At 41.9% G+C, this 27213-nt stretch overlaps 1 protein-coding gene across 1 annotated transcript in view; it reads right to left on the bottom strand.

Annotated features, from left to right (window-relative positions):
* Positions 1 to 20801, bottom strand: part of LOC118781567 (inhibitory synaptic factor 1-like) — a 33088-nt gene extending 12287 nt beyond the window's left edge. Inside the window, exon 1 of the mRNA XM_036534531.1 lies at positions 20348 to 20801. Coding sequence (XP_036390424.1) covers positions 20348 to 20491 — 144 coding nt within the window. The 5' untranslated portion in view covers positions 20492 to 20801. The remainder of the gene's footprint in view (positions 1 to 20347) is intronic.
* Positions 20802 to 27213: the final 6412 nt, after the last annotated feature.

Consider the following 27213-nt stretch of genomic DNA (forward strand, 5'->3'; position numbering starts at 1 on the left):
TTGATGGTTATTTAATCTAATGAAAAGTTTTGTGCAAGTTAGGATACTAACTTGCACAAAATAGGATACTTCAGTGACACCCACCAGGCCAGTTCATAGTTTGTGATTTTCATTGTCTTATTGAATACAGAATTGGACAACTCCAATTTTTGTTATGTACAGCCTGAGCATGGTCAGGTGTCCCAGGGTTATGACCATGAGTGAGTCTATTGTGCCAAATGTTTCCTCCAAATAGCTAGTACTATGGTTTGCAAGTATTGCTTTATGGCATCATCTGTTACTCCTGCCCAACTTGGATATTTACAGTGCTGTCATTTTGCACATGATTTATGAGAAATGAATGTGCTCTGATAATACACTGAGAACGACAGAGTGGAGAAAGGGTCTTATTTCAGTGGATTACAGTTTCAATTTGTTAATCTCCATTTCATAGCTGAATTAATAAAAGGCTTCAAAAGCTTCAATCCCTCAGTTGTATAGCAACAGAAAATCACAACCCAAAAGAAGCATCAACACTCTGAAAAGAAAAACTCTTTACAAAACCTTGTACATACATCTAAAAATTGCACATTGTGAAATATATTTTTGACTGTCTATTAAAAAATTGTATATTATTTCTGAAATAACACGACAGTTGTGAACTGAGCTAGTCTGTGCCAGACTTTATGAAAGATTGTGTGCCTTGACCCATGCAAATCAATGACATTGGTGTAGTCCTGCATGTGCCTGTTCATTTATAATAGCAATTACTCCAGATAACAGACAGCTCCATAATGTGCAGTATGATGCCTGCTGGGTTGCAAAACACAACATATTTCTGGGCCTCCCACACTGTATTCATGCTTCTGTTATTACTGGAACAGAAACAATATATTATGAAGTTGCCCCTTAGCCAACAGAAAATCTGGATATTATTGAAGAGGACAGTTACCCAGGGGAGATAATCAATCGACAGTACTGAGCACTCCTCTCTTTCTCTCCATTTGCTGCACCATAGGGAATAGTAAAATGAAAATTATAGTTATTTGTGAATACTGATGAGTGAGGGTCACGCATACCATGTCCTCATTCCCTTACTTATTATTATTTTTTGTAACTATCTTTTGGTTCCTGTGTGTGTAATTCCAGCCTCACGAAACACCTGCACTCTCTTCAGCATGGATATAAATAGAGCACTCAATGCACCAAATACAGCATGTAGGTGCTTTCATTTATAAGAGAACTTAACCTCCCTTAAAGTTTTGCAGTGAATGTTGATATCCATTGATGTTCCCACCAGGCCTTGCAGTCAGGCCAGTCTTGTAAAGACAACAAAGCTTGACACAAACATTGCCCTTTGGAAACTGTTCATTTTATCCATTATTTGACTTTGCTTTTCTTAAAAGCCACATTCCTATACTATAGCATTCAGCATCAGTGGTGGGCATGAATCATATCCAGCATCTTATAGCCTTTTAGAACCTTTCTTGCTAAGTTCAGTTTGTGAGTGCTCATATTGATCCCACTCTGAGTGACAAATACCTCTTACCTCCAAAACACATACCCACATATCCTGATTGTCAATTACTTTTCAGACACACAGAGCAAAGTAATGTCTGACAAAGGACTGTAACACAGTAACAAAAGCTAATAATAATACAGCATGGATGCTGACCTCTGGTTCATGAAGGAAAATACACTCAATTTTGATTTACAGTGGGCTTTGTTTTTCCCGCATTCACACATTCTCACTCCCTACACCTGGATTTATAATAAAGGGAATAGGGGGCTGTGGGAGTGTAAGGAATATGCTTTTAACTCTCTGTGATAAAGCCTAGAGTATTGACCGTGCTTGAAGGGCAGTGAGTAGGAGTTACATAGAATCAGTCAAGCCCCTGTAGTTTAGCATGCCACCAGGGGGTGCTCACCACATAATTTATTTTTTTCTGCACTATTTATTTGCTTAGAAGATCCCCTTATTTAGAATGACTAACACACACAGTTTACACGTCAGCCATTTATACAGCTGGGTTTTTTCCAAAAAAAAAACTTGCTCAGGCATGGAACTGCAGTGTATCACAAAGCATAAACCCTGGAACATTTACATGACAAACCCAGCCGCATTAACCCCATATGTCATGATCCGTGTGAGTCAGCAACAATTTCTTTGGTTAATCACAGAGCCCAGACAACCAGCACCACACTGGCGCGGTGTATGTAGATTCTTCCCCGTAGCATTGATCTTGGATCAGTATTCATCCTTTTCACAAACTGGCAGTGGTAAGAGTCAGGCGTGGGTTAGCAGAACTGGAATTGGCGGCTAGGGGCAGAAATGTAGCCGGAGAATCCAGCACTGGGCTGACAACACTGTCTAATCAACCTCCTGTGGAAGGAAGGGCTAGCTGTGCGTGAATACAAGGTTGGCACACGCATACTGTACGCACAGTGTGGACAATGCATTTCCAAAAAAAAGTCTGTGTTGCTGAGACTGCCTAGATCTTGATGTGAGTGATGACCATTCAGATGGCTGCTTGGGCTTTACTTGTTATTATTTTATGCCAAAAATCATTCATTTTTCCATAAGTTTGCTTCTTCTCATTCGTTGCCGATGTCTACAAAATAAACTTTTACTGACCCCAGGTTTGCCAATTCGCAGATCTCCAATTTGCTTAACTGGTTGTGCAATGGCAACATTCAGACGAGGCCTAGATTTTTTAAAGAAAAGAGGTTATTATGTTCCTCAAATAACATGATTAGACCTCCTGTCCGCAAAAAGCCTTTCTTGTTGTTCTCTCCACTTAGGGTGCCACACTTCTGCAAGAAAAAGGCAATCATCGGCGATGATGTCACCACAGGAATCTGCGTGTGCGGGAGGCGGAACAATGTGGATGCAGCCGATCTGCTTAGCGTGCCTTCCCTCTCTTTAAATAGCCACAGATATTATCAGCAGGCAGTGGCACAGTTCTGACAGCCTCCGCCTCTGTGCGTTCTCCCACTAACTGGCATATTTTTTATTTATTTCATTGCCCTGTCCCTCCCCTCTGGTACTTGCTCTGCGGAACCCTGGCCCCCGAGCTGTTGTCAGTTCCATTTCGCTGCCACATCTTAAAAACACAGACGATTTATGAGCTTTCACTGTCAAGCATTCTCTACACTTTCCTTTTGGATATCCCTCCATCTTCTGTCTTTTTCCATTGCCCCTTGTCATTGTTTTTTTTTTCATGGCACACTACGTCTCCTTCATGGCGACGTTTTCATTACTCCCATTACAGTGTCTGGGGCTTAGCGTCAGGATTCGTTCTAAAGGTTGGAGAGAAATTTATCCTCATGCCCATGTCTGCGCATGCATGTGAGCATGTGTGCGGGCATACATGCACACTTTCTTGCACATGTAGGACCACTGCCCTATATACTATTTCGATCCTAAGTGAGGAGCTAAAACAGATGGAATGAACCAATGAGTGACAATTGATCAGATATGACACTGTAAGTTCTCATTGAGTAAACCATAATATTCAGTACTATTCAGATCCCTGTGGGTACAAATCACTTCCACATAAAATACACTGAGCCCAAAATTACCTGCAGCAGCATTAATACGGGCCTTAAATGCATAATGTAATACTTTTCAATAATATTCCATTAGTGTCCTCATGTTTCCTCACCTAAAAAAAAGATGCAAAATTTCAAATCATAATGTAACAAAGAAAGTATATTATTATTAATATAGTGTCCCCATTGTATTCATGCAGTCATCTGCTGTGCATGTACCGTGGAATTGTGTGGAAACAGAGCTGGAAAGCATGAGCGAAAGTAATTAAAATGATAAAATCGGGATGTGCTCAGGTGATGAAATGACAGCGGTGTCAGCAGTGTGTGTGTGTGTGTGTGTGTGTGTCTGTCTGTGTGTGTGTGTGGCTCATGTACAGCTCTGACCTCAGTCCTCCCGCCGACATTTCTTTTATGAGCCATCAGGTGTGATGAGCCCTAGGACAAAACAGATCACCACTGCTGTGCCAGTTTCGCATGCAAAGCACTCGCTCATGCTCTCTGTTTGGAGACCATGATTAATCCTCACCACTGGCTCCAGTCTCCCTCAGATTTGTCAGTGCACATGCTGTCCATCTGTACATGTATATTCATGTAAACTTTTAATTCACTGTGGCTTCACTGTGACAAAAATCAATGCAACACATCAATCTTAAATATTGAGATGTTTTCAGTGTTTGCAATTAAGACCATGACAGGGGAAATCCATTTCCATTAAGCATCGTTTTGACCCTCCATTCTGCATGCATGATTAATTTGGTACAAGCTCCAAACATAAATCCCGCATGATTACTTCATGTGCAGGAGAAGAAGAGTAAGCATTTTCATCCTCTTCCAAAGGGCAGGAAATGAGGATGTTTTTTTTTTTGTTTTAATATTCTGCAGTTGATGCATTCTGCATCTTTGCCTGAATCCAGAGAGAAAGCAGATAATCATATTAGTAAATAAATAAATAGATGACATGGGTATAATGGGTGAGTTTTCCATTCAGAAGGCAACCCATTTCCAATTTGCATAGCTGCTTTCACTTAAAATGATGATGCTATAATGAGATCTTTTTTATTCAGTGAGTGGCTGAAAGAGGATTCCCCCCCTCCCTGCTCCATCAACACTCTGGCGCTTCACCCATCTGTACAGAGACTCTTTGCTCATGATCAAAATGTTAATGTAATCTAAGCACAATTAAAAACGCTCTGCGCTCCCTTGGATAAAGGCCAGATGTTATTGGGATAAAGAGGTTTGCCAGACATCTGTAAAGTGACCCCCTGGCAGCCTGCTGCATGGGGTTGCAGATTGCACATGGACATGGGGTTTGCATCCTGCCTGGTGTGCGCTTGTCACCCAGTATGACAAATCACCCAAAGTCTCTCTCTCTCTCTCTCTTCCTTGCAAAGGGGGGAAAAATGTTGAGCATAAATATGAGCTCAGTTACTTGTCATTGTCCGTGACCCCAGTGGCCAAAGCATGTCTATTAAATGGATTTTTGGTGGGGAATTCAAGGACTCTGAGACTCCGAGAGACGTGTTACAGTGTGTTTTGCTTTCATCAGAACTTCTGTAGGGTCTGTGAAATGATTGAAATCCCTTATTGCACTTTGATAAATGAGCGATGAATGATTCACAGATTATATATAATATATCTAATATATATGTAGTGGAGGTAGATAGTGGGGCAGCAGTGTGGTTTGGTGGTTAAGAAATTGGTCTTTTAACCAGAGATTAGTAGTAACGCTGTAAATCTCAGCAAAATTGGATGGCTGATGAGTAAAATTTGTGAGCTAGATAAGTCACCCTGGAATAGGGCATCTCACAAGCACATAAATAATGTAAAATGATGGACATATAATTTACCCATTGCTGATTCAACTGGAGCGTGTCCCTGCCTCAGTGCTCCTGGTGTGGATGTATTCTCAATCTCTTACAGTAGCAAATGCTTTCACAGTGAGTCTGGCCGGGGGACTGAACTTTCAGTCACTGTAACCTGAGAGGACAGCTGTGCCACACTTGTGCAAAAAAAAAAAAAAAAAAAAATGCTGATCAGAATCATTGAAGCCAAGTGGGTGAACTGTCAAAACACCTGAAGACAGAGCACAGGAAAGACGCAGCACATTTTCAGGTGTGTAACTTCTTTGGTAAAAAAAAACTGCTTTTGTTGCCCGCTTCAAGTAGAATGATGTTTTATTATTCTGTGACATGTTTGGACGTATTCATTAACTCCGGTGCATAATGGAGCATAACCACAGGCTTGCTACAATAATACAATGGAATAAAATAAATCTGAAATATTACTTTCAGCAACTTATTCATCATGAATAATGCTATAGATCCACCAAGCATTGAAGCTATAATTTGTATTGTATTTTACAGTAACAGAGTGCTCACTGTGTACTTTGTACCATTAACATGCTATTTTCTAGCCTTGATATATCATTTGAAGTGGAAAAGATAACTCAGTTGAAGAAGAAACAAATTTACATTACATTTGCGGAGGACCAAGAATACCATAACACAGCATTTTTCCAGGGATTATGACTTGCTCAGCGCTCACTCTGGCTTTGGAACAGTCACATTAGTATTCCATGGCCATTGGAACAGATGGTCCTAAATATAGCAAATAAAAACATCACACCACCAGCGTGACCTCCTGCTAACTCACCATTTCAGTGGTTGAAAGGGGTTGTTCCTGGCATAGGATATGGTGGTCTGGCTACAGACTGTCTGCTGAGAATGCCTGTTCAGGTTTTGGCCCCCATCAGTAATCATAGCAAATGCAGAAACTAGGCCTTATTAAGGCTAGGTTGGTGAGGATTCATTGTTTATCAGCATTTATTTTCAGGGTGATGCAAAACATACTAATAAGAAGTAACTTTAATGAATACGGAAAATAAACGAGAGAACATAACACACATACCAGTCATTCCCATAACCAGCTATGAGATCACCGAGGTCCGGACCTTGGTAATTTTTTTTTGAGCTAAAAATAAAATGTGAAGCTAAATTCAACTGAATAAAAAAAATCAGTGGTTAGGAACTTCTCCTCCAAGACGAGTGCATGCTTAATTCAGTTTAGAATTGTTATTTAGTGTCTGCTGTGTGTGAGAGTTGTGAGAGAGGGCGCGAGCGCAGCCCCTTGCATCATCAGCACCTCCACTGATAGCAGCAATTGGAATTTATGCAGGTTGGCAGCAAGCAGGTGGCTTATGTGTGAACTGGCAGCATACAAAGCAATGATTGTTATCCCATTATCTGCAAGAAAAGGTTAAAACAGTAACCTGGTACAGCATCTGGAGTAAAGGCAATTGTATGAAACTTGTTAAATATATGCGTTATCTGGCCATGATGAAGGCTGTTTCTTTCATATTAGTAGGCTAGCCCCTCCCACATACGGCCATGATACCAGTCACACTTGCACTACAGCAATTACCTCACACGTTCAGACATTGTAACACATTATAATTAGTTAAAGTGATACACAAATGAATGAAGCTATAGGTAGCAAAATAACTTTTCACAAAATAGATCATCCACACAGCTCCACATAGCCAAATACTTTCTGAGCCCTGACTCTTTATATATCCATTCAGTTCAGGATTTTAATTACAAGAAAAAATATATCAATTTTTGCATACATCAGTTTTCTACTATACCTCCTTAAAGGGTTCTTTAAAGTTTTGTGATCAATTTATCAGCAATTATACCTCCAACTGTATTAATTATATTGTGCGTTTCATTTTCTTCAACCCTTGTAGGGACACCCATTTATAGAGTCTGGCATGAAACTTTGGCTGTAGAAAAGTTTCAATGTATTGTTTTACTGCCTATGCCTTCATTTAACTCAACAGCTATAACACCTGAAATCCTGACAAAGACAGATAAGAAACATGCTGCTAATGTTTAGAATTTTTCCAGGCTTGGTTACATACTGTCTTATCTTATCTTCCTTTCCTACCTTCTTGATTTATTGATGTTTTAGAAAGTGCCGTTTTAGACTTTAGCAATTTTAAACCATTTTAAACTTCAGCTACAAACTAATCCAAGGCAAAACATATAACAATTTTCCACAAGTCTGACAAATCACAACTTTGTGGATTACAGAAGTGTTTCGCAAAAATTGTTTTGAGCCAGCCTTGAACGATGACGTCCACTGTGTTGCTTTGTGGCATTGGTAACTGTGACTTTTGTTTGCATTTGTAGAAGAAAATATAAAGTAAAAGAGACATTATGACAAACAAATGAAGCAAACATGGCTCCTAGCTGAAAGATGTGACACGAAACACCAGAGACGAAAAGGTGCGGTGGCTCTGATTTGTAAATTCCAGATCGTTCAGATCGCTCAGTCCATGCACCAATTGAGGAGGTTTTTCAAATGCACTGAGGAGGCTGTGGCAGATGTCTTTGAATATTAGAATCTGTTCAGAAGACATTAGCCGGAGGATTATCAAACCCAGTCCTGTGGGAACATGGAAATGTTGTTCCTTAGATTTTAAAAATAGAAATTGACAGATGAAGACAGAATAAACCGCATGTAATAAAGACAGGGGAACTTTTTCTCCACACTCTCTCTTAGGACTGTAAATATGGCGGATGAGACAAATTAGGAAAATGTTCAAATTGACAGGTTTCTAACTGTTTGTGAATACAAAAGTAAATGAAGGATCATTTCAGAATCAAACTAAATGAAGGATTGAGTACTGAGCAATAAAAAAGAGTGATATAGTTGTGATATATATTCACTCCCATTTTTATAATCTACAAAGAGGTTTTACTGATAGTTTCAACTTCCTGAGTATCTTCAACTTAAATTTAAGCATCTATGTCTGATTCACTATACAGTTTAAAGGCCAGAAGTATTACCAACACATTATGTTTCATTAGCCTTGAACTAAGCTGTTTAAAAGTAAATGAACTGCTCTGACAATCTCCATACACACTGCAAGAAATAGCGGAGATCTTTAAGCCTAATTTACTTTTGGAAAGGTACTGTATAATGTGTTCAACAAAAATAATTCCTTCTTAATGTCAACAGTACTTTCAGGAATCTGGGTTTTACCTCATTTGATTTTTTGTTTCTGCTTGGTTTTTCATTATATATGTGTTCAAAAAACAAAACAAAACAAAACAAAAAAAAAAACAGTGTTTGATGTATTTGGCCTTACGACTCCAAAAGTGAACAGACATGCTCAGCACCAATAATGCAGTCAGTGGAAAATAAAAAAAATAAAATCTAAAAGTAAATAAAATCCACTTGAAAACTGGCTGCTATCTCTACATGCCACACATTTATACCACATGCTTAAATGCTGACTGTGGTAAACTCTCTCACTTTTAGCAATGTGCTTGATCATCACTTTATGGATCATAATGGGCAGTTCAAAGTTGATTCACTTGGTTATGCTCTCTTTTCTCTTCACAATGATCTACAAAGCAGCTTCCAAAAGGCTAAGATCTGGATTTTGTTCATTGGCTAGCTTTGGTATTCCTCCTGGAGTCAAAGATCAATAATGCATCTTTTGCCTCTCTTTGACTCAAAGATAAAAAGAACATCTTTGTGAATCGAAAAAATAGGGCATATTGATTCCATCTACCTGTTTTTTTCTTTGCAAAAGGTGATAGTTCTGTATTTATTATGAAAGATGCTGTCATTAGTCCTGATGCAAACAATAAAGGGGAGAACTGGATACCACTAATAGCAGAGTATGTGGTTTTATATGTAAGGAAATAATACCCATGTATTTTGAAACAGTGAATAACAGTAAGTCAGATTTGCAGAATAACTACAAAGCAAGTTGACTAAATCACCCTGAAGCAAAAAGTCTACCATTAGTAGGACATTTAACTAGTGACTGGAGGGTTGTTAAAAGATTTCTGTCCTCTTGATCGGAGAATAAAGGGCCAATGAAACTAGCAGCTCAACCTGGCTTTGCAGCAAAGCCATGAATACGTATTTTGAAATAAGAAGCCACATTATCTCCATAAATCAGCTTCAGCCAAAAGAAAAAAAAAAAAAAACTGACCAAGACTGATTCTGTGAAGGCTGAATTCCAACAACAGTTCACTTAGCAACTCCCATATAGCATCACATTATTTATGAAATTTCCATACACACCCCATATTTCAGCTTACCTCTCAAACACAGAAGTGGATAGTCCCTACAGAACAGTAGGCTCTGAGGGATAGTTCTGTAGATGCTCATGCCTGCATTTCAAGCTCCATTTTCTCTTTTTCTCTGCATCATTTATCAAACCCCACCATGTCCTATTTCTCCCATGTCATATTCTCATTGCAAGAAAAAGTAATACTCTCCAACAGGTGTCTGGCACTTTGTAAGACTCTTCACAGTGTGATTTCTTGAGCACCATAGCTGTGGAACACATCAAAGCATAATGGCCTGTTTTTTTTTTTTTTCTTCTCACATGCAGTGTTTTGCTTTTGAACAGTGAGAGAGACACTTTGAGAGGTGCTCCATGTATTAAGGGCACAACGTGTCCTGTTTCCCTGTCATCAAAGTGTTTTAGAACTCCCCCATCCCATCCCATCCCACCTCATCCCACCCCACCCCATCCCAGCAAGCTGTGCCTTTGACACAAAAATGATGAACAATTTTTTCCCTCCTTTTTTTTTTTAAAAAAAAAAAAAAAAAAGTCTTTTGTGATCTGATCTTTATTCTGTATCCAGTGTTTGCTGACTATCTCTTCTGGATTACCCAGAGCGCAGCAAAAGCAGTTTATAAGTAGGAGGACACACCACGCTCTCCTCTTCAGCATGAGCATGATAAGCAAGGAGATGAGGCTGTAATTTACATAGCAATTGGGGAAAGATAATATTGGCGCTTACATCAAGGCTTGTTAAGAGACACTTTAATTAATGTGGGGAATGTGAGTACATTGTGAGTACATAATTCTTGAGGAGAAAAATCAGCCCTGCGTGCCTCTGTGCCAGGACCTCTTCTGCAAGTTCATGCGCTGTACGCTGTTCACTGAGCTCATTTCACAATTAATGCCAGGATTAACAATCACACAATCATACGAGAGTATTTAATATTTGTATGTTTTATCATTTTAAAGTATAACTCGTGACACTAAGTCTTTAGATCGCATATGACATCCGACTCACCCAGAAGAAAATAAAATGTATCGAATTATACTGAAACATATGTTGTTTAGGCCAAGACTGTATTTCAGATACATTAAAACATATTAATGCAAAGGATAAATATATTGCAATATACCAAAACAACAATAATTTACAAATATTCAATACATTAATTGAGCAAAAAATATATTATCTATAATATATTCTAAATGTAATACTTTCTGTATGGGTCTGCACAACTCAGGTTTTTAAAAGCACTCTTTTTTCACTTAGCCTCACATTTTAACATACTGAACCATCTAAAATATCCAGGTATCCTTGCTTCGGACTACTGCAAAGATGAAATTATTGACGCTTCCTTCTATAATACATAGATCGATGAAACACAACCTCTATTAAAATGCTGTGATTGATGTTTTCCCCATTTATGCCTTGGCATTCGATGGTTTTATGACACGTATTGTAACCTGAGACCTGTCTTCCTACCAAGGTGAACTGCAGTCAGATCCTCTAGCCTTAAATAAACACATTAAAAGGACAGTGTGAATGAGAAGTGTTTTTACTCAGGAAGAAGCTGAAGCAGAGCTCTGACATTCAGTTCACACCATACGCCCTGATGATCATTTCCAAAAAAAAAAAAAATAGTCTGCTTTGCTTAATAATCAGAACATATTTTTCATCAACATGCAACAGAATGGTGTTAATGATTCACAATGCAATGTAATTCGTAATTCATTTAAGGTAAACACAGCACAGCAATGACGCTGTCTTGCTTTGAGAGAGAAGTATTAAGTGAACACAGCACAAATTTTAAAAATGCTAATGTCCTCAGCATCACTCCGTTTCACATCCTTCATTCCTGACTCAGCTCCTGCAGACTCCTCCAGTTCACATCCTGACAGGGGAAGGCAGGGATGGCAGACGTTTAAAAACCAGGCCGCTTTTTTCAATGCCGCCTATCTACTCCTGACTCAAACAGATAGAAATGTGGGCTGAGCTAGTGACCTTCCAGGTTACGCAAGAAGAAGGAGAATGTACTCCCCTCCGCGTCCCGCGAGGTGTCTCTGAGAGGAAAGCGCTGCCTGCAGCCCCCAAGATAAGCGCTCGTGAATCTCCCTCTTTCTCTCTACTTCTGTCTCTCTCCCTCTCTCTCTCTCTCTCTCTCTCTCTCTCTCTCGCACACACGCATGCATGCACACGCACAGAAACACAAGGATGAGTTTCAGGTACAGCAGACGCATGCGCGGCCATTGTGCAGACACCGTACGCGCTGTACCCTGTGTCCTCCTAGCGCTGTTTGTCCCATGTCCACACACCTCCCGTCCCACCCCCGAACAGACAAACTCCCAGCAGATGACTTCCAATCACGCCGCCCTTCTGTGGCCAGAGAATGGGCAGGTCCCAGAGGTGCGACTCAACCTGTGACCTTGGCTGTGACTGCGGAGGTCATTGCCTCGGCATTTTGCCCCCATCCTATATTTAATCCATGTCAATTGCAGCCCTCAGCCAAACAAGGACAGGCATTAAACACTCTGCCAATTAGTCATGGATTGCCTTTTGGCAGCGGCAAGACCACACAGCATAAATGATTCACATTAAATTTTGGCTTCACAGTGACGCGATTCATGTCAGTGAGAGGGGACTGAGGTATGTCAGGGTGATGACTGACATGTGTCACACATACCCTCAAACCAAAACCTCATGCATACATGTCTCATATGTACTGTTTTAGCTATTAACATCACTTACTGTTCATTCTGGATCATTGATTAATAGCTAGTCTATCCACTCTTATATGGACTGCCAGCAGATCATCTATATATATGCACATACTAATTAACAAGAAAGTGTTTATTTTCCCTTTGGTTGCATCCACTCCTCCTAATCTAACGCTCCCCAGTCGCACTGCAGTCCGCTTGAGTATCCTGTTCCTTGTGTGCCTCGGAGTGATATTAATGAAAGTGACTTTACTGTACATCTCGTCTTGGCAACCTCTCCTCATCAGCTATCTATTTAATTTCCAGTGAATTATCCTTGTGCTAAACAATGAGTCACCACCCGCTCTGAGGACAGAGGAGCCGGCATCTCCCTGTAATGATTTTTACGCATATCAGGACAAAATTAAGATTTAAAACAAGCATTCGAATGAGAAGGAGTGGGATTTTTTTTTTTTTTTTTTTTTGTGTGGCAGGGAGAAACAATCCTCCATCCCGTGTGATGCAACTGAACCACACCTTGTGCATACAGTATGGTAAAAACCCCCGACAGCACACAACTCAAACGTGTGGGTCATCGAGCTGATGGAATGAACTTGTGCAGATGGAGATATCCTGTAACCATGCGTTCAGGGGCATACGTGTAACATGTGCAGATAGATGTCATGTCCGTGCATGCTGCAGTAAGGACGAGTGGTGCTGAAGGTGACACGAACAAAAGAGGGTGAACCCGTGGAGCTCACGTCCATTTCATCCAATGAAGTGACCTGAAATGTAAAACAGACCAATCACAGAAAAAAAAAATGTGTCTATGTAATTTTTTTAACCAGCTTTTTTTTTTTACCTGCATGAGTGAGAATAATTAAGATGTCACTACACCTGAATTCCTGACATCTGTATACATAGGAGTGGTAGTGACGGCGGCAGTAGTGGAGACAGCCTGTGTGGAGCCAAGTGGCGAGGTGTGACTGTCCTTGCAAACCCTTCTTGTGTTAGCTGCTGCAAGGTGACATCAGCTCTGATAGTGGTGGTCACCTCCATCTCTCTGAGTGAAAGGCTGAAGTCCAGCCAAGTTTCTAGGTCACCACAGAGGCACTATCCACATTAATGTCACAAGGTGCACAAGCTTCAAGTGTTCTGGTATACAAATGGCTCTCCAGCAAGGAGTAATTTATGGCATTTAAACACAAATTGCACCCCCGACTTTGCTAATTAGACGGATTAGTAACAAATCCCTCTAATCCAAGAGTTTCCTGATGTGCTGAAGGTCTTGTTTTTTTAAGCCTTTGTTCTTGTAACTAGTTTTGTTGCCTCCCTGAAATGTTAGCACTCAGAGAATCAATAAAGCATCTATGCATGAAAGCCACATGTATGTAATGAAATGGTTTTCAGTCATCATTAGTTAAAAACTATTCATTTGTTCTTGAAAGGGTTTGAAGGATACAGAGGTTGACAGTCTGGTGCTTACACCGTGAATATTACACTGCCCATCAGTTTGTCAGGGCAATTACATCGTTGGATTGTTGCAAACTGGGTCGCCTTATAATAACTTAATGATTCATAAGAATCAAATTTAGAAATAGCTCAGTAACACTCATATGATTTGCAGCATCGTAAAGGTAATAAAAGATAGCAATGCAGTATATGGTGATATGCAAATGGTGGTGACCCTTCAGCGCACCGTGTTCAACCATTCGTTTGAGCCGCTTGTCATACCTCAAACAATGCATATGAGCTGTTGCTCATTTGACTATTAAAGTGATGTCAATTTGCCCTCAACATTTAATGTTGAACACTGCTAACAGCCTCCCCACTTGTCAGACTTCTGGGTGGGGTGAGCTCGGCAGCCGATGGCTTTTTAGGTCATGAACAGCCTGCTGCTGTTCACTGCACAAAGATGCTCCTAAGCAAAAACAAACTGAACTACACCCACGAGCATAATTGCCACAATTGATCTCAGCTACTGTACCAAGTCTATTCACGCGCCTGTCTAGAGACAAGAAACCATTATCTCCTCCCCCCACCCCCACCCTCCTCCATACAGTTGCTTAATCCTTCTCTAGAGGAGGGAGAAAGACTATATCTTTACACAGATGATTACAAACTGAGGCCTCATTTCTTCCCTCGTGATGACGAAGGGCAGGGGGCAGGCTATATTCTGTTATTGGGAAAGATGTACAGTACATACGTAGTATAAATGTGACCTTTTCACACAGGCCATGCAGTGAATCACAGCTCATGAGTACTGAGACAGATCAAATTTTCCAAGACTGGTAAAAACAGTAAAGACATGGGAGACAGTGAGGAACTTTGAACAGAGCCCAGGCTTTGGTAGGAACAATCAGAGAGAAAGGCTTGTATATTTTATTACTCTGCTTGGAGCCAAAAAAGGTGAGCCCTCATTTATAATGATTGGGTGCTGTGTTCAGGGTGCAGAGAGCAGGGTGAGTTTGAAAGGCCTGCTAATCCAATGGGTTTTACAGGAATGATGTGGTCGTCGATACTACACCGGGTATCACATCGTCCTAATGAAGCTGTTACTTTATGGCCTTGCATCGAAGAGCCTCAGGGGGATTGGTATGACTGTTGCAGCTTCGCCTCCAAGTGCTTCTCAGGGTAAAAGATAGAGAGGGAAAAAAGGGAGGATGCCTCTACCTGTTTGTTTGCCTGTTCGCTTTGCCGGTTGAGCTGCTGAGGACAGGTCGCTCTGAAAATAAATGGGCTTCATTCCCACTGGGCACCTGTCACTCAGACATCAGCAAATCCACTCGCAGAAGTTACCGTGAGGTCACACATTCCTTCACACACACACACATATGTTGATCAGCATGGTCTCATTATGGCCTGCTGCAGATAGACAGAAAAGTTTATGTATGTAATTCATGTTCATAAGTGACATGCAACTGTAAAATGAAAGTGTATGTAAGGTGGATTCTCCTTGAGGTGTGCCACCAAGCGTGACAGTAGAAGAATAGAGTGTTACACAGTAAAAAAGAGGATCAGATTAATCAAAAAGAACCAATCGCTGATGCCATCTTAGCAATTAAAAAACTGAAGCCTTCAAATCAGGTGCTGAAGATTCAATGGATTATCTGATTTCTTTCTTTGGACGCTGGGGTCACTTTTGGCCTGCACAACATGTGATAACCACCTGAGGAGTTTGTAACTTTGTTAGATACTCTCCTACCTCTTCCACTTTCTTTTGTAGCAGTCAGAGAATATCCACTGGAGAGCACTAGGCTGAACCAAAACGTGCAAGGAATGTGTTGCTGAAATTGTTGCCTGAGGGTTGGATGTCTAAGAGAAAGGGATCCTGCTCACTTCACAGCTTCTAAATGATAGAGATTCAGGGTACAATCATGAGATGCAGCAAGCATAACAAACTAGTGCAGCACAGGACTTCACCATCTTCCCTTTGATTTAAGTCCTTTCTATGCAAGCTCCCTCTAGTGGTAAATTTGTTGGAACCCCCGGGGCAAGGGTAAATGTGCATTCTCAGAATCCACCCTCAAAATGGAAAGTCTTGTCGACACATTTTTACCAGTGATATTTCCTTACGATGAATTACAGTGCATTACAGCGCATGCCAAGCACCGTTACCAAGCACCACCGATGCAGGTTGTATGTTAGATATTCATTTATATGTTGAAGCATTTCAAATAACCTTTGTCAAAGGGACACTGCCTGCCCTCCTGTCCTAAAGTCATAAATGTATAATCATACACTGCACCCTTCCAGTATGGCCTGAACACATCTCTCTGTTGTCAGGTCACTCCACAAGTGAGATGCACCCAGGCCATGAGAAAGTGAACGGTAGTTTATGATTACATTCAATATTCCTCCTTCAAAGACGGGAAGACATATGGGGCTGCTGGAGTGCGGTCTGTGGCATCCCTTGAAAGCCCTTGGTTTGGAGTTATGGACAGCTCCCTCTGAACCGGCACATGAATCCACAGCCGAGAGTGTGCGAGCATCTGAGGCAGTTAATCTGCTGCTCGCCTGGCGTGAGCAACAACACAACCTTATCGCTGCACATTGTCTCACCACCTACAGAAATGCTGGACAGCCTGCACAATATGTGCTGGATCTGGAAATTGCAGAGAAATAAATAAATAGCCCTACGAGAGGAAGCAGGCCTTTGATTATGGTTTTAAGCCTCCCCCGTGGCGTTCTCTGTGTCAATACCACATCCCTCTGTAGCAGGGCCACGTGTGAACGCTCCCCTACCGAGTATTTGTGTTTCAGTCCAGGCCTGATCATAATAGGAGTATCAGAAGCCTGGTAGCACGCTGCATTGTGTGATCTTGGCGCAGATTTCTGTTATGTTCTTGTATTGAAATCGTAATAGATGCCAGAGCATATGTTGCTAATTCTAGCTCGTCTCGGAACATCTCCAATGAACTTGTACTCAATTTTTTTTTCCTGTAAAGCGATATGGATACTTTTAGATCCTCCAAGTGTGTGTTTTTTTTGTTTATTTTTACAAACCCTAAAGCTATCTGAAATAATCCACTGAGAGGTCTTAGAGCCCTTATAGTGGGATAATTCAGCTATTGAACACACTTACAGATTCACGATCATATGGTACTCTTATTTCCAGAATAATGAGGTTTCAGATGATTTCCAATTTCTAGTGGATCTGCAAAATCTGAAAATCAACATGTAAGTATTTTCCGTTTAACCTATATAGAGTTTGATTCCCAATACAGTAGCTTAGGGGCTTCTGAATGCTCAACAATCTTCGCAGTTCAGCAGAGTGAACCCTATGAGGAGAGCTATCTAGCTGATACAATCTTGTTCTGCCTCTTAAACTGAAAGTGGACACGTCTAGCTTTGTGCTGGCACAGTAAAATGAACATGATGTGCTGTATCACGCACCCATCCCTGAAAAAGACTGGTTCTTTTCTGTCACACAAATGATTCTGCAGGCTAATGACTCCCTGCCAGAAAGCTAGGTGGTCATGGCCTCCGCCTTGCGCTACTCTCAATGTAAAGTGTAACTACTTTTACTCACTCTGACAATACATTCTTCACCCTGTCTTCTTACATTCTCCACAATGAATACATAATTTTATCCAGCTCTCGCTCCATCGGATGACTATTAAAAATTCATACGTGTTAGAATTTTAAATGCTAAATTTAAGGATGGCTACTTTGTGTGTGCACAATGTGCAGGACACTGCTCCTCTCCATGGAAATCTTTGCCCCCCCCCCATCGTGGAAGAGCTATGCAATACACACTGCTAAATTCCAGATCTCTTAGAGTGCATGAAATGCTCAAGAAAATCTGCAAGAGTATGATGATGATAAGGGTTATGCTTTCTGGTGGTACTGTACATTCTCTATGATATTATGGTTATTAAATATCACATGCATGTTGTCATTTGCCTCATATAAAGTAACTCAGTAAGTGAGTGAATTGTAGTTATGAATGAGTGAATGAATGGATGTATGACTGGATGATGATGATGATGATGATGATGATGATGATGATGATGTTATTATATCCTGCGGTTTAAACAGTGTGAAGAAATGGCATGGATACAAGTCTTGGAATTACATGGAGCAGAATATTGTGCTTTGACTTTGTTGTGCCCTGACTCTCTTGAGCCTTAGAATTCCTGTTTGTATCTGTTTGCTCATAACTGACAGCTGAGATATAGACATATTTGCCGGCGTTTATTTTGTTTTATGTAACTAAAATGACATAGTTCCAGGATCCTTCCCTCCTCTGCTCCCATCCCTCCTATGAGAGTGCAGAGCAACAGAAAGTAAAAGAGCCGGGCTTCAGATTATCGTCTGCCTGTTCTCACTGTCGCCACTGTGCTCCCATTCACACGGCAGTTTGCGCTATCTGCGGCGAACTGGATGCCTGAAGTGCACTGTTAGGACGCAGCTCTCCGCGAAGAAAAGCTGTGCGGCGTGGAGGGAGGTGACCTGACGGATTGGGATGTCAGCTACTCCAGGGCTGTGGTTGAGCTCGCCTAAGCGCTCAGAGCCCTGAGTTGAGCCCCGCTCCCAGTGGTCTCAAGAGATAATCCCTCTGCATATCTGCCACCCCACAGTAATAATCCCTCACCGGTAAAGAAATCAGAAACATTCTACAATGATGTCATTCAGCCTTGACCGACCCCAATCTCTCCACATTTCATATACCGTGTCCTGTTTATGGTGCATTACTCACACAACTTATGGCGCACTGTACACAAATGTGTCTTCTGTGTTTCTCTTGAATAGTCTGTAGTGACAAAGATGGAAGAGATTGCCACAGCACTACTACTATCACAAATACCGTGTTTGAGAATGAAAGCAAAACTGTCACAGTATCTGCAGCAGCGGTGGCGAAATGTATTACGGCACAAGCTGGCATGTCACATTAATTGAGCATCCTGTTATCATCAGTCACAGTGGAACGCAATAGTTTTGCTTTTACAGCACATTTAAGGTGTAACCTTGCTCCTCACCCAGTGTGGGTAAATAAAGAAGTATGAGGCAAACAGGGAGAGTCAGAGAGGGGTTTGGTAGCAGCAATGGGATAAATTATAGACATCCTCCCCATCCCATCCCCTCCCCCGGTCAGCCTGTCCCTCCACATCTCTGTGTCAGTCCAGGGTGCTTGTCAAAGAGTATCAGCCCTGACTGCCTGTGACTCCCTGGAGATGAAACATGCAGGGGCTCACAGTGTTCAGATGAGAGTTTAATTATATCATCTTTTTAGGTTTAGTGAGGTAGGGTTAGAGGGAGCAAAGGGGAAGAGATTAACCTACCAAGACTGAAGGTAGTTTGCTTTTGCCAACCAACACACACACACACACACATACACCGACAGATGTGTACACAGGCACACACACACACACACACACACACACACACATACATGCTCGCACACACACACATGCACATGCATACATGCACACATGGACACACACATGCGGGCACACACACACACACACACACACACACACACACACACACACACACACACACACACATACACACACACACACACACACATGCACACACACACACACACACACAAACACATACACACACTTGTGGCTAATAGACTGTTGCAGTAATTCCACCAAAGCCAATTGCTAAAGGCAAACTTTCATGTAATGTTGAAACCGGAACCATGAGGCTGAAACACACATGCCTTCCCCCAAGATCACACAAGCACACCACGGGCATGTCAGTGTACGTCAAAATAGCATTACATTACGTTATTATCATTTAGCACACGCTCTTATCCAGAGCAACTTCTAATGCAACATATAGCAGTCTAAAAACTACCTCCTGATACAACACAACTGCATCCTTCCCCCACCACTGTCTCTCAATCAAAGACTCACAGATGGATGAAAGAGGAGATCCTAATTCCCAGCCTTACGGTTGACCCTTGCACCATGAGCTTCTGTCACTCAGCTGGGACGATATTGTACCTGCTCTGCAGGTGTTGCTCGGCTGCCTTCCAGAACAATACAAGCAAGGACAATAATAACACCACTCTTATGTCTTTGGCTGAAATCGCTTTGTCTTGTTACCATGGCAGTGTTGAACATACAGTACAAATCCAACTGATAACAAGCTGGTTACATAACCCACAGCAGTGCCAAGTCCTGATTCTTTCCTCAAGCAAAGCAAACCTGTGTGTTTTAAATTGAATTGGCTTTCCCTATCTCTCTGGTGGCACAGTATTTCAACACAGGTCTACTCCATCTGCATGTCTTAAAGGGCACTGTGAATGGCTTTGAAAGGCAAGTTGCAGAGCTGTCCTACTCTCTGAACACTAAGAAAATTGCACAAAATTCCAAACAGCTCCCTCCCTTTACCTCACCAAAGTTAGAGGTCAGCGATCTACTCCATCCACATCTCCAACCCATAAGTGCCACTGCACCATGGAAGTCTCAGGTACACTGCCTAATAGTTCAGCCCTCCCAGAACAACCTCTCTACTTTCCAAGCCTCATAAACTTCATCATAAAGAGCATAAAAGGTAACTCCTGTGCCTCACCTCCCTGAGCTCCTTGGCCACATCCTTGAGCTCCTTGAGAATGCCTTCCAGCTGGTTGATCACCATCTTCATTTGGCTGCGTATTTGTTCTCTCTGGCAGGGGGTCTCAGAGGTGTCCCGGGCCGGAGCTGTGCGTAGGGACATCCTTCACAGAGCGATGTGGGGCCAAGGGGTGGCACGCTGTGGTTGGGGGGGAGCCGATTCGGGGTCCATGTCTCTGGCCACGAGGAGCCGCGGTACTACTGATCCCAACAGGAGCCCCGGGGACACAGGGAGATCTCAACATCTTAAAATCACCTGGGCAGCTAAAAGAGCTTGTCTTGCCTGTTTCTTTCTTGTGAGTCCTAAAGATCCATGGCTTTCTTTTAAAGGTAAGATCAAGCAGTACAAGAAGAAGCTATAAACTCAGAAAAGAAAACAAAAAGCAAGTGTGGTAAAAAAAAATCAAAGACGCTAATTGTGATAAGAGGAAGAGTCCAGTCATCACTGTGCGTGCTTGTATGGAGAATTATAAGACAAGTACTTCAGTCTACTCTAAAGTTCTTATTTTCTGTATTCACTTGCCCCTGGCAATCAATTTCAGATTATTCTCTGCTTCTCAGCTTCATAAACAGGAGCAAAGAATTCATGTCAGTCTCCCCTTTAGCTCTGAACTATCCACAAATGACAAAAAAAAACTGAGCAGTTCTCAGCTGTTACACTGGTTTTGTTCTACATTATTGCTGCCCAGCAAGGATCACCTTTTCCTTCTACACATACCAGCCCCAGTGTGGGATACATTTCACAGCAGTTAGAAAACAGAAAGAGCACAAGATATATAAAGACAATCGTGCTCCCAGTGCCCCACACAGTGTATCCTTTTCCTCAGATCTTATTAAAAATAGAGTATATCCAAAAGAATCACATCAAAAGGTTTCTCTATATGTAATCATTTCTTCTGGGACATCTGAAATGTGTCTCTCCTGTCGGCTCAGTGAAGAGGACATTGCAAGGAGGAGTATGAGGGATCAACAGTCTTTGCCTTTCTGATTTTATGGCAAAGAAAAATAAAACACCAGTTTTTGAAGAGAGGTAGACACTGAGGTTTGTTATCAATTTTTGCTGCAACAAAGAAGACCAAAAATTTTAGGAAAATGGCAAAGGAGGAGTGAAGGGACCCAAAACTCACAATGAGATAGACTCGATCATCCTCACCGTGTGTGCTGTGCTCCGTCCTCATGCTTATTCAAAGCTCGCAATCCATCTCCGCTATTTATGTCCAAGGGGGCTGAGCCAAAACCAGGAAAGTAGGACCAAAAAAAGATCAATTAATAAAGTCCCTCAGCTGTTGCTAAGGGAATCCAGCCAGGCAGGTTTCTTTTTTTTTTGCGGATTTATTTGCTGTTTTACTTTTTTTTTGTTAATGCATCTTTCCCTTAGGACGTATTTAGGGGGCTTTCACAGAGCGAAAAGCCGATGACAGCCTGGTCGGAGGAGGTAAATCCAATGCGCATTTCCCAGAGAGAGACAGGGCTCAGAGGGGAGAACGGGGGGAAGTGATGAATCCAGGCAGAATCCGGGGCAATAATGTCACGGCGAATCCTGCGTGACACATGGGGAGAACTGCCGCTGCTGTCTTCCTCCTTCCAGGGTTTCTGTGTGTGGAGAGAGGCAGAGAGAGGGAGAGGGGGACAGAGAGACGGAGTGCGTGTGACAGAGGGAGAGAGCGATAAGGAGAGAGAGAGAGAGAGGGGGAAAGAAAGAGACAGAGGGAGAGAGTGAAGCTGCAGTTCTTGGACTTAAAGGTTTACTTCCCTTGAAAATGCATTCCTTCCCCCGGTAACGCTTCCCTCCCCTCCCCTCTGCTCCACACACCTTTGCCTCAGATCAGCTGCTGTGTGCAGGACTTGTGTCCCCCAGCTCCTTAGTGTTGACTCAAAGACCGCACGGATGGCAGCAGCCAGGCGGTACACATCCTGCCGGTTCGCTTGCTCGTCACAATCTCTGTGTTCTTCAAACGTGCAAAAAAAAAAAAAAACACACATGCTCTCTCTCTCACACGCACGCACACACATACACTCCTATCTTGCACTGTATTTTGCTCTTTCTCTCTTGCTGCCTGTTCACATATGAAACTGCTTTGGCGAGATACTGAGAGAGAATTCATTCAGTGCTGCAGCTCAGTGACAATGAGGGCATGTACAGGATGGAGGATATGGATGCAGAGGGGTGTTGTGGGGTAATGGGGGAGAACACGACGGTGGCTGGTCAACACACTTGAAAACGGCAAGAGAAAGAGAAGGAAATAACAGAAATCAGACTGGAGCTGTATCCTCCTCCCACAGCTGCTTCTCACTCAGTCCTGTGATCGCGGTACAGGAATGCTGCCACCCCCCACCCCCCCCCTTCCCTCCTCATCAGAGCAGCCGGTCTCTGAAGAAGCAGAGTGTGTGGAGAAAAAAGAGGGAAGGTAAAAAGATGTGCCAATCGTGGGGGCAGAGGAGCGTGGTGATGCACTCCTGCTGGCTCGACTCACTCGTCCCCCTGTCCTCTCCTCTGCTCCTACACACCCTGGAGTGTCCTCTCAGAGTGCCGGATGGAGGGAGGATTCTGGCGGAGTTATGGGGGCTCCAGTCTCCAGTGATCACTGCTGGGCTGCACTGTGGAGGAGGGGCCTGGATTTTTAAAGGCACAGCGCCCGAGTAACAGTCTTCTCTCCAGTAGAGCAAATCCATACAGCATGATCTAAAAAATCTAAAATGTAAGCAATGTACCTTCACTAGAACTATAGATAAACATAATATTTTTAGTCTGTCACTATTGATACATTAATGCAAGGCCTACAGTAAATCATAGCTAGTTTTGAGGACCAGTCTGTGATCCCAGTTGCCAAGGCTGCTATAATGTACTCTGCCTACAAAGATAATTGGAAAAATACTGCAGTATAAAATATTCCCTTTTGTGGATATTCTTTGATAAATAAAACATAATGTGCAGAGCATTTCTCCTAAAAAAGAGAGAAAATAGTCTAACAGGATTTGCACAAAGTGCTATATAAACAGTTGATTTGGGGACTCATTTTGTTTGTGGGTTGGGCATTGAGAATGTTCCATATCTGTCTGCCATCTGCAGTGTTCTTGGTGTCATCAGGGTGACAAAGCTGTGCCTCACATTTTTTTTTCCAGAGTGTCAGAACTGTCTTTTGCTCACTGAGTGAGTGCTTGATGGCTTGATCGATGGCTTCATTGTGTAGGCTTGTCTGACTCACCTGATGTAAACTCTGACGGCTGTGTGTGTGTGTGTGTGTGTGTGTGTGTGCGTGTGCTTATGTTTATGTATGCGCATGTGTATGTGTGTGTGTGTGTGTGTGTCTGTGTCTGTGTCTGTGTGCATGTGCATGCTACATATATGTGTTGAAGTAACATCTGACGACTTTGGTCATATATGTTTCTGCCAAGGTTTGAGGTCTGGTTTGAGATCTTTATCTTCGTGGTATGGTGATGTGGAGCTCTGGATGCAGTTCTGTAGACTTGAAGATTGGTTCAGATCATACTGGGATGCTGAAGTTGTTGCCTTGGAATGCACTTCTGGTAAGTAACGGCTCATTTCTACAACTGCCCTTGACTGTGTCTTTGTGTCACTATTTGCATACAGAAGCATACCTGAGAACAGCTGGATTGTTTTTTCCCCCCCGCTAAATACCTACTTTAATGTAAGGTCATCCAGTCTAGTGGTTTTTATGATGCACTTGGAAAGAGTCCAAAGATGCTAAGTGTACTTCATACTATTTTCCTGCGATTAATTGTGTTTGATGGTTATGGATAAGCTTTGTAGAAAACTTTTTTTTTTTTCTGCATGTGCACACATATTATGAGAATAAATCGCCTTGATAGTATGGACACACAACATCATCTGTGCTGTGGTACATTTGCATAACAGTGTTTTCCTGCCTTTGAGTAATTACACAGTGTTGCCTGAACTACTGAAAATCAAGGATATTTTTTATTACTTTCCTATTATAGCTTGCATTTCGCTGGCCATAGCCACAATAACCTGGCTCTAGCTATGCTTAGGATTTATTTTTCTAATAAACCTGCCTAAGATGAACACAAAAGATCAATACAGGTAGTCTATTGATTCTCTTCACTGCTGTCGGTCATGTGAAAATGATTCTGCAAAATGAATGCAGTTGTTCAGAATTCTGATTGATTGGTGTTTGGAAACACCTAGGGCCTGAAGTCTGCCAATAATCCTTTGAACGTTTGTTTTGTGCAGAAATTACACAGATATTTGGAAAATATCACAGCACACTGCTTCAAAAAATAGGGAAGAAAATATCTGTATGTCCAATCTTATGATGTGACCTTGAACTGATCATTCCATTAATCATATTTGCCTGTTTCATCCTGTTCAAGAAGCTAACAGGTAGTAATTCAATTTTTTTTTCCACAGGGAGGTGCTGTGGTGTGATCAGGACAAAAAAGTTCTAGGGCTGATATTCCAGTCTAATATGTAGCCAAAGAGTGACTTTACACATACATGTACAAACCCCCCATTAAAAATGGAAAGTAATATTTATATAGATTCACAAATATCTTCCACTCAAACTTAGGTTCTTTAAAAGTCTCTCTAACTTACTTACTCACAGAAGCTAGAATGCAGAACGGAGGCTGGCACAGTCTCACTATGTTGTCCATCCAGAGCTTTCTATATTTGAACTCTGGCTGCTTCATTCACTAGATGCCAGCTTCTTCTTCAGCAGACGAAGGAAAGACCATGTACTGAGGGGCTGGGTCCATTGGTAGACCAAGGAAAAGGAGTGGAATCACAAAAAAACGTGCAAAAACCTTTCATTTCTCAGAATCCCTCCTGGAGATGTTTTTTAAAGACTGTGAGATAAGACCACCATGGATTGGATGTCAACCATCACCAGGTTTCACACCTCAGAAAGTGAGCTGTTGACTCTAGCCTTATGACCATTTGTTTGAGCAGGAAGAATTTATTATTAATTTATTACTGGTGCAGAGAGGGAAATGGTGATGCTCAGGCAAAAACATGACAAACCTCACCTTTGCTACAGTAAATTATTAGATTAATTAATTAATAATTATTAGTAGATTACGAAAAAGTGTGAAAGGAAATGTCTGGTTCATTGTTTATGGTACACGTTGAAAATTCAGGATTTTTCTGGTTTAAAGCATTGCGACCTCACTATCTTTCTGTTTAGTGTTCCTAATGGTTAATTAGTCTGCTTATTTCATTCTTTGATATGATCTGCATTTTTATTCTTTGCTATGTGAAAGGCATGCTACCTTGAGGAAAAGCGTCTCTCCAAGATATCGAGGGTAGGATAGGGCATATTTTTGTGTTTGGCAGATTCATAAATGACCCACTCGAAGGTTACCTCAACCGTCCTGACCCCATGAAGAGCACATGGCCTAAACTCCAAGGTTCCATCTCTGTGAGTGCAGCCTCATATAATTATATCCAGTTCTGCGCCTCCCCTGACCCTTTGATATTTTGCTGGCTGTGTGTTCCTGAGTGTGTGATTGCCTCTTCTGTTCCATCTCTCCCGTTTTTGTGAACGAGCTGAGTGGTAGGCACACTGGGAGTAGGAAACGCTATGTGATGGATCATGGCTGAATCTCCATCCGGGGTTAGCACCCTCCAGGCATGATACCTTTATTTTAAGGCCAGTTAAAAATGGAATTACACTGTTGCTGCTCCCTTAAGTTGGGCTGTCTGATAGCCTCTCCGGAAAGAAGTGGGAATGTGTTTCGCTGGATATTGATTTACACAGTATATATGCAAGGAAACCATTCGTAATGATGGTTTTGGCTGTGTCTTTTTTCATCCTTAGTCAATCTGTATGACTGTGATCCATGCCTCCGATACCCATTTGCCTGTTGTCATCTTTTGCTTTTACCTCATCTTCACCCCCCCCCCCCCCCTGCTCTTACCTGTTCCCTATCTCCCTCATCTCTCCTTCCTTTCACCTCATCCCTCCATGCTCTCCACATAATTTTTTTTTTCTTTGTCTCTCTCCTTCCCTCACTCTCTTTGCAAAATAAAGACCCCCATCCACCCAAACACCCGTACAATTGCCCCCCAACCCCCCACCAAACACACTAAAACACCTCTTTATTGCCTACCATTCCCTCAGTTGCTAAAGTATATTTGTGACTGTTTGCCAACAGCTATAAACAAGTGTAATAGAATTGCAGAGAGGTTAGGCAGGATGGCCGACTGTGCATTTCTGATCACGCCTGCCTTCTCACCAGAGTACTAACGAGCTAGGCCACTTCATTGTGCATTCAAAGTGAGTCCTGTCAATGTAGGTCATCTCTACACAAGCCAGACACTTCTTCCTCTCCCCTCTTTCACTTCTTCTCTCTTTCTGGGCATTCATTACCCTGATGGCTTTTTCATTCGCTTTGGTGTCATGTCTGAAAAGCCACACCTGCATCCGGCCTTCTTGAGACAGCTTTCATCAGTACAAATGAATCCATGTTGTATGTATGTGAATCTCTGTGGAAACCAAGTATTGTCTGAGACAATATTGCAAGTCTCAAATTATCATTTAATGTGTACGTCATACAAGAACTTGAAATTGTTTTTAAGAAAAGCGGTAGAAAGAAAGCATGTGCCACATCCATGCCATGTAAAGGCTTGAATAGTGTTATGCTCATGCTCACTGGTCTGGGAGTGGTTTGACAGTGGTGCTCATTTAACTTGAATGGATACACTTATGTTCTATTGTGCTGGAAGTTGCTCTGGATAACAGCATCCACTAAGTGCTTGTAATGTAAATGTAATGTAATGTAATGTAACTACCCACCACTGCACAAATGTGAGTCTGTGGTTCTCTAAGCTACTTCACATTCCCT

This window comes from Megalops cyprinoides, chromosome 8, assembly GCF_013368585.1.
Source record: "Megalops cyprinoides isolate fMegCyp1 chromosome 8, fMegCyp1.pri, whole genome shotgun sequence".
Lineage (NCBI taxonomy): Eukaryota > Metazoa > Chordata > Actinopteri > Elopiformes > Megalopidae > Megalops > Megalops cyprinoides.